General features: G+C 33.2%; 1 protein-coding gene across 1 annotated transcript; it reads right to left on the bottom strand.

The window, feature by feature from the left end:
- Positions 1-5,605: 5,605 nt before the first annotated feature.
- On the bottom strand, positions 5,606-7,986 carry LOC149561421 (indole-3-acetic acid-amido synthetase GH3.6-like). The gene is made up of 4 exons (XM_089825139.1): positions 7,558-7,986; positions 7,346-7,447; positions 6,458-7,260; positions 5,606-6,313 (listed from the first exon to the last, which is right to left on the bottom strand). The coding sequence occupies exons 1-4, from the start codon at positions 7,869-7,871 to the stop codon at positions 5,733-5,735; spliced, it is 1,800 nt and encodes a 599-aa protein (XP_089681265.1). The 5' UTR covers positions 7,872-7,986; the 3' UTR covers positions 5,606-5,732.
- Positions 7,987-8,461: the final 475 nt, after the last annotated feature.

The following is an 8,461-nucleotide window of genomic DNA, read 5'->3' as shown; positions in this document are numbered from 1 at the left end:
TGTCAGCAAATTAAACCACCAGCAGTTAATGTCACTGTTTGATATAAGATAAATTTGTTTTTTCTTTTTAAAAAAATTAAATATACAGAACAACGAAAATTGGAAGAGGATTTTCAAAAGACAATTAACTTTGAAGTAATTTTCAACAACTATTATGTGGATTTAACCAATATTGCAAAGGATCAAATATTTTGAAGGTGATTTTCTTCTCGTCTACTTATTTTTATTTTTATGTATTTTATATTGAACCATTAGCTAATATTTAGTGAAATCTAAATTTATTTATTTTTGTTTCTATAGATTGAAATATTCAATGGGTAGTAAAAGGAAAAGATCAAGGAAATATGATAGAAAAAGAGATGACAAAATGAAAGGCCATACAAAACATGATCAAAACCAACCTACTGAAATTCCTGAATAGGATGAGATTCATGAAGAAAATGAAAGTAATGAAGAGGAAGAAATTGGCAGTTCTATTGATAGAGACAAATTAGAGAGCATAAAAAATTTGATGGATTTGGATGAAGAACTACTTTTTAACCAAATTCCATCTAAAGATATTATAAATGATAACACTATCAGAAAGCATTGTCAGAACATGTGGGATGAATATTTCAATGATAAAAGTATATTTGGATAGGCACAATAATTTGTCAAGTTATTTAGGAGAAAAGATATGAGACCTATTTTGGAGTTGTTGGGTGTTGATAATAGGGAAAGCCATGCACATAATATTAATAAAACAATAGTTGAAAACTTGCAAAATGCTTATAACAAAATTGACAACACAACTCAAGGAGGTGATTTGAGTAATGCACACAGAGCATTGATGACTACTATATCTAGTAGAAAATTGACACATACAAAATAGGTACGTGCAATTTTTGATCTACTACATATATCTAGAAGAACTGTCCAGAGATACATCAAGAGGAGAAATATGCTAGATGATAACATTGAGAATAACTTGGTGAATATTTATAGAGCTCCTCAAAAAGATAGGATTTCTGAAGAAGTAAAATGAGAAGTTATTGAACTTTGGACCACAAATTCTCGTGTTTCTTCCAACAGGCATGATACTATACAAATTAAAAATCAAGAAATAAGGGCCAAAATTGAACATCCAAAACATTTCATAGATATAACTCAAAGTGAATTATTTCAAGCATTTAAACAAGAATTTTAAAAAGTCAAAATATGTCAGAGAATGTTTGAGAGTTTACGTCCTTCCTTTGTACGCATAAATAAGATGCGTGAAACTTTTTGTTGTAGAAATCTTGTTGAATTTGGTCTACACTTGCAATCATTTAAAAAAGTTATGGCAGTACTTGACCCTAATTTGCTCATCCCTAGCAGTACAACACAATTTGTGAGGTCCATATTATGTGATTCATTATCTAAGTGTGGTTCATTCAGTTAGTAGAGTGCCTATGTTATGGTTAGAATGTGGTATGGGTTATGATTGTAGTTAATATAGGGTTATGTTAGAAGGTGTATTTAATGTCAAAATTATTTTCACCATAAGAGATTATTGTTTCACCTCTAGATCCATCAGGGTATGTTAGAAACTGAACAATGTCCCCAAAAGGTTTGCTACATTTTTTACTAATATTTTTTTACATTTTTACCTCATGTTTTTCTATATTTTTTAACTAATTTTTTTGACATTTTTACCTAATATTTTTCTATATTTTTACCTAATGTTTTTCTACACTTTTAACTAATGTTTTTCTACACTTTTAACTAATGTTTCTCTATGTTTTTATCTCATGTTTAACTACATTTTTGCTAAAAAATTAATTTAAATACAATTCTAAAACAATCTAAAATAATTAAATTAATAAAAATAATTTAAACATGTTAAAAAATTAACAATTTTAAATATTTCATTCACAAAATAGGTAAAAAAAAACTACTTTAAGTACAATTAAAATTTATTAATAAAAAAAAAGTTAAGAAATTTCTACAAAATGGGCATGAGAAAACCACTAACTAGTTACGGCCGAAACACTTGACTTGCTCTCCGGGAAGCTAGGAATCGCAACAATGAAAATGATAGTCGCAAGAGGTTTACAGTGGTTCTTATTTCATCACAGGGTTTTGGCCAGAACCATTTTGGCTGAAACGATTTTGGCCAGAATGTTATGAGCCACGTTGGTGCGCAAAACTGCCACGTATGTTCGACTGGAACTGTTTCGGTCGAAACTGTTCTGGCCGAAACACCAATAGATATCACAAAGGGTGACACAAGTTTGTGCTTTTACCTGTTACTAAAATATAATTACAAATTAATCATTCTAACATAAATATTTTCATTCTTATATTTCAGGTGTATCTATTATTTTGGTGAGAGATTTGGGCTAGCTTCCTCCGGTTGGTGACAAACCAGCATATGATAGTAACAAAAGGGCAAAGTTGCTATGGCAGGTATTCAAGATTGTTGTTACTTTGGATAAGATATTTAGACAAGATGGGGAGGATGATGATCAACAAAGATTTCATCAACTTTTGATGAATGTAAGAGATGCAAACCCACAGATTGATGATTGGAGTTTGCTAATGACAAGAATGCCTATCAACATAGAACTTCCAACAAATTTACAGTTTGAAAATTCTGTCCATCTATTCTCAACAAATGAAAATGTTCATAGTCATAATAAAAAAATGTTGCATTCATTGAAGTATCCTGTTGCACGTAGTGTTGTGACAAAAGTAGGACACGGTAATGCATTAGAAGATTATTCAAATGACAAGCTTGATCTGGAATTGCTACTTTGTAAGGATGCAAGGGTCATGCTAACTTCAAATCTATGGGTACAAGTAGGGCTTGTAAATGGATCTTTGGGGTACGTTTGAAATATATTCTACAAACAAGGTAGCGCTCCACTTGAACCTCCAACATATGTGATGGTTGAGTTTGATAACTATTCTGGACTACCATTTGAAGACCATCATCGAAAAACAATTCCAATAACACCAATACAGAACGGTAGAACACTTCAATTGCCTTTAAGATTGGCATGGGCATTAACTCTACATAAATCTCAGGGTTTGACTCTTCCAAAAGCGACAATTGATATAGGATCAAGAGAAAGAATAGGATTGACATTTGTGGCAATTTCTTGTGTTAAATTTTTACAGTGTCTAAGAATAATGCCTCCATTCACGTATGATCGCTATGAGAAAATAAAAAAGGGTAGACAAGTCGCCAAGCACAAGGATGAAGAAAATAGACTTAAGTTGTTAGAAGAGAATTGATGTAATATTTTTATTTTCAATACTTTGTCCAATGCAAGTACAATTTTCATTTTTCACTTTAATATTTTGTAATTTTTATTATACTTATTATACTATTGTATGATTGTAGTATTTAAATAAAATTTTCATTTAGTTGTATACTACTATGAATCACATTTCAAATGTTTCAAATACATGTTTTCACATCCATAATATATAAATAGACTTTTAATATACCCTTGTAATTTCTTTTTAGTATCCATACATTAAAGAAAATGATCACTTATTTTCTTATGCCCTTATAAGTTTGTATCACACTATGTCAAATAATTTTTTTCAAGACAAAAAATACTAACATTTAAAAAATGTCTGTGAAGATATCAATTTGATCAAAGATATTTTATGTTTATTTCATGTAAAATATCTTAGTTTAAATATTATGGTTACTATCCTTGATGCAACATTTCTTTCCTTTTTGAAAAAGAAACATATTCTTTATCATGTCTTAATGATATAATTTTTTTTTCATAATTTCCATGCAGCTTATGAAGATGTCAGACAAATTATGTTTGGAATGGGTTTACTGGTGGTTACGAGACTTTCATCATAGACTTCCAAAAAATGTCATTCTTCGTATAGAGGAGTTGAGTGTTCGGTATTGGATAAGGAATAGAATGACCAGTCGAATTATAAACAATGGGCCAAGGAACAATCAATTAAAATTTTATAAATATGCTTTGTACTTCAACTTTCATTATGCCACAAAAGTCAAGATGAACTCAGATGTCAAATTTCATCACCCACGGATCGAGGTTGTAGACTTTTGCGGATGGCCAGATGCTTTGTATCGTGAGATGCATGATCTTTATCTTGCAGGATGCATTTACCAAAGTATCATTGCCCCAATAGTAAATTTCAAGAAGCACACTCTCTTTGATGAGCTTAGTATAAAGTTTATGAGATTTCTTAAAGGAGAATCTAAAATTAGCTATCACAAGGGTCCACTTGAAGAATGGTTGATAGCTACACTTAATTTTGGTTACACAATCATGTTCACAATACACCAAGTCATTCCATCTTTCAGGTTGCTGCATGCAAATTATGGCATACCTACATTATTTCATGTAAAGTCTACTTTGTCAATTAAAGTACGAAAAATTCTTCATGGAAATGTAGAGTTATTACCAGTCCATCCATGGTTGAAAAACTAAAAATATTCTACATATTATTTGTCAACGTATTATCAACATTTTGAACAATACTATTTTTTTATTATACCCAATTTTGGAATAGCTATTAAATATTACACTATTAAGTTTTGTGATGGACTATGTCATCATTTCTTTCAATGATTATTAAGTATTTTTTTATTACACATGTTTGTCAAAAAATTTCTATATTGCTTCAATGTGCTTCAATTGTTTAGCAATACAATGTATAACATTTCTTCGCTCTTTATAACATTAAATAATTATCTATATGATTTTTAAATATCTTTTTAAATTACTATTATTATTTTTTCTATGCAAATTTTTAAAATTAATATATAAAACATATACTAAAATCATAATAATATTAAATTTTTATTAATCAAAAATTTTCATAATATATTAACTATAACAAATTATAATTTAAAAAATAATATCTTTCATTTTGCATCGCGAGTGCTACTAGCTTATATATATATATATATATAATTAGGCGAGAGATATCATTCTCGAGGTGCCTATTTTCATAATCTCACTCAGTGCAATAGGCGCTTCGAGAAGGATATCTCTCGGCTTATTTTTTATATATATATATATATATATATATATATATATATATATATATATATATATATATATCAGCTAGTTAGCACTAACTTAAACATATCATTAAATAAAATTTCTGAATTTAATTTTGATATAGATCTAATTTCTTAAAAAAAAAAATTACAAAATGATTGTTTATTAACTTATTTAATATATATTTTTTATAAAATAAATAATATCTGAAACATGTATTACATCATTTACTAAATATAATTTATTTCTTAAGTAATAAACTCCAAATAAATTAAACTATCAATTAAACTAAATACTGAAATCTAATTAAGATTTGAAACCGCTGACCAATAGAACTAAATATAATTTATTTCTTAAAGAATAAACTCCAAATAAATTAAACTATCAATTAAACTAAATACTGAAATCTAATTAAGATTTGAAACCGCTGACCAATAGAGAGACCATGTCCGATTTGAAACCCATAACTAGTAGAGAGACCATGTCAAATTTACCCTTTAAATATATGATCGTTTATTCCTAAGTTCTATCTCATTTGAAGAAAATGAATATGGCGAGAGGCAATAATTGTTCTTCAGAAGTTTAAAAAACTCTTCAAACTAATTCAATCTATTTAATAATATTTGACATTTGCTTGCATTTAGTTGAAATCGAAGCACTATTCAACATACGAAACTGTAATTCTTGACAAGGCTATTGGACAGAGATTCAGGTTTCCAAGTTGGTGCGTGCAGTTGTCCACTTGGGACATTTGGGGCTGAAATGAGACGCCATGACTCTCGAACTGAGCAGCTCGACTATTGGAGCGAACTTCACGCAGCGGGGTGCCTTGTATTGATTTATAGACGCCCCTCGGCTTAGTGCGTAATCCATCAATTCCTCAAATGTCCAACATTCCACAATTTTTATCTCCAGAGGACCGATGGATTTGTCTGCTGCTCTGCATTGTCTGTACACTGAATTCAAATTCTCCTCCACAGTGAGACAACACTGCTGCAAGACCTCGCAAGGCAATTCCATATGGAGTGAATTTTTTAGCTCCCAGAAGAGAACGTAATGCCCCGGAATACTAGACACGTCAGCATAACTTGTGTATTCGATAAGTTGAGCACCATAACTCTCCAGAAGCTTTGTTGCTTTGTCCACCGCGATCTGCAGCTCCACTTCGTCAGTTTTATCCGAGTCAATGCTCAACATCACATTTTTCCGGCAGACAAACTGAAACTGAGGTGCCGAGTTGTGGAAGCCGGTCACCCTGAGCACGTCACCCACTCTGTAACGATACAGCCCTGCACCGAAACAAAGTCTATAAATATGTTGATGATTAAGAGGTACAGAAAAAGTACCACGCTGAGCAATCAAGATTCATGATCTGTTTAGAAACATGTTTAGCAAACCATTATGTAACTTTCTTCTTTTTCTTCTACGTTTACCTGCGTATGTGGTTACCACAAGCTCGTACTCTTCCCCGAGTTTGACGTCAGCGAGCTCCACGAGCTCTGCCAGATTGTTGATTTTTCCATTGTCATTGTCTCGGAGAAGGGGAAGGAATTCGAAGTAGCCCATGTTGGGCATTATTGTGTACGACACTTCCCACGGTTTATTGAGCGGCTGTAGATTGAGGCCGAAGTAGCATTCGGAGGAGGCGTACATGGTGCACAACTGAGGGAGTCCCCCGCTGTAGAAATCGAGGGTTTGGATGTACTGCGCCATGGCGCCTGTCACGATCACTTCCAAGTACTTTGTGTTTGGCCAAAGACGCTTGATTATTCCCTCCCATGACTCCTTGCAGCACTCTCTCTCCATGAGATCTGCCATCTCAGGATTGGGAGTCAATATGTTCATCACGGTCTCTCTCAGTGAAGGATCCCTCACATGTTCCTCGTCTGGGCTTCCTACTCGAATGTCATGGCAAAGTGATCGCCAGTGCTGCTCGAGGAAATGAATTGCTCGGAGCAGCCCCGACGCGAAGACGGCTCCTGCTCTGAGAACTTGCTTGTTTTGGGCGAGGCCGCAGAGGAGTTGAGCGTACATGCTCTGGTGAGAATCAAGGCACAAGATGGCCTCCAAGGGGCTGGTGTACACGTTGTACGGATCAAAAGGCTTTTCCCTAAAGCGGCGGTTCTTGTAGTAGCTTGTCAGGACAGGGCGAGCTACTAGTCCGCCAGGAGTCTTTGTTTCAGATTTGATGAAGAGGAAGTACATGGCTTTTCCCTTGTCCAGCCCCTTTATGTACCTGTTCACACCATTTACCAACATTAAAACCTACACTTTTTAAGTATATGTCGCTCAATACAAGAATAGATGGAGGTAAAGCTTACTGGTTCATGACGGGCATGAGAAGGCTGTAAAGCAACGCTCTTCGGTCCCAATCCTCTTCAACTGTAGGCATCAGTTTGCGTTCTCCAGCGGATGTTCCAGAGCTGTTGTACCGAATCAGAACACAGAGAAATTAAACGTTGAATTGACATAGATAACAATGTCTATCTGACATGATCTCTAGATGAAATTGTAAAACGTGAGTTTTATTTACCTGGTGAGGAACTCGGATACTGGATGAGATGAGAGAATGGGAGACTTATCCCCGTTAGCAATTCGCACAATATCAGGCTGCAGATCGTCGTATGTAATTACGGGCAACAGTCTTTTGAAAGACTCTCTATCAGTACGACCGTTAAGCTCATAGCGCTTTAGGTATTCTGTCTGAGCATTCCTCGTCAGAATCTCAGAAAGAACCTGCGCCTGGACTTCATCAGCATGTATAGTGACATTCTCAATGAAGTCCAGAGCTCTCTTATCATTCTCACTTGGGACTATAGTGTTTTCACTAAGCATGGCCTCGGACATCCTGATCTCTAAGAAAAACCTAAAAGTATATCCTAATGGACTTGGATGAACACAAGCGTATCAGGAAAATTGGGAAACTAGATTTCAGACTGAAATCCTACAATCGGATGACGGGAAGAATTCGTAGGAAGAGGATTACATTTATAGCTGTAGTTGGGCCGAACGTGAAATCAGTCAAAACCATCCGATAAGGCATATCCTAAATTTGTACGAGAGACCTTATTGGGGGACAGCTGTGTCAGAGGGATGTCAAATTTTAGATCTCTGGAGAAGTTAAACCGTGCCCTTAAACTTACATTATACAATCAATTAATGTAATTTTTTGAAAATATGTTTTTAGATATTACTCAAATTCTCGCATAGAAAGTATGTTTTCGTGATATCAGTCTGAATATTTATTTCTGCTTAGTATAAATATGAACTGATGTTTCCAAACTATATCAAAATACTTCTCGGAAAAAATTAATTATTGTAGATAAACGCATTTATAATTTTTTATTTATTAAGTTTTTAATTTAATTAAATTTAATAATTTTTATTTAGTATAAAAATATATTCAATATTATTATTATTTTTAAAACAAAAGGCAT

Source organism: Cupressus sempervirens, chromosome 4, assembly GCF_028749045.1.
Source record: "Cupressus sempervirens isolate cs-2001-9-10 chromosome 4, ASM2874904v1, whole genome shotgun sequence".
In the NCBI taxonomy this organism is placed as follows: domain Eukaryota; kingdom Viridiplantae; phylum Streptophyta; class Pinopsida; order Cupressales; family Cupressaceae; genus Cupressus; species Cupressus sempervirens.
This window is presented reverse-complemented; position numbering and strand designations above follow the sequence as displayed.

Bases quoted from the DNA above. Each gene is read 5' to 3' on its own strand.
- LOC149561421 (XM_089825139.1), bottom strand. From the start codon at position 7,871: ATGTCCGAGGCCATGCTTAGTGAAAACACTATAGTCCCAAGTGAGAAT. The intron at 7,448-7,557 runs GTAAATAAAACT...TCGGTACAACAG, and splicing joins GTATCCGAGTTCCTCACCAG to CTCTGGAACATCCGCTGGAG. The intron at 6,314-6,457 runs GTAAACGTAGAA...GTTTCGGTGCAG, and splicing joins TGTGGTAACCACATACGCAG to GGCTGTATCGTTACAGAGTG.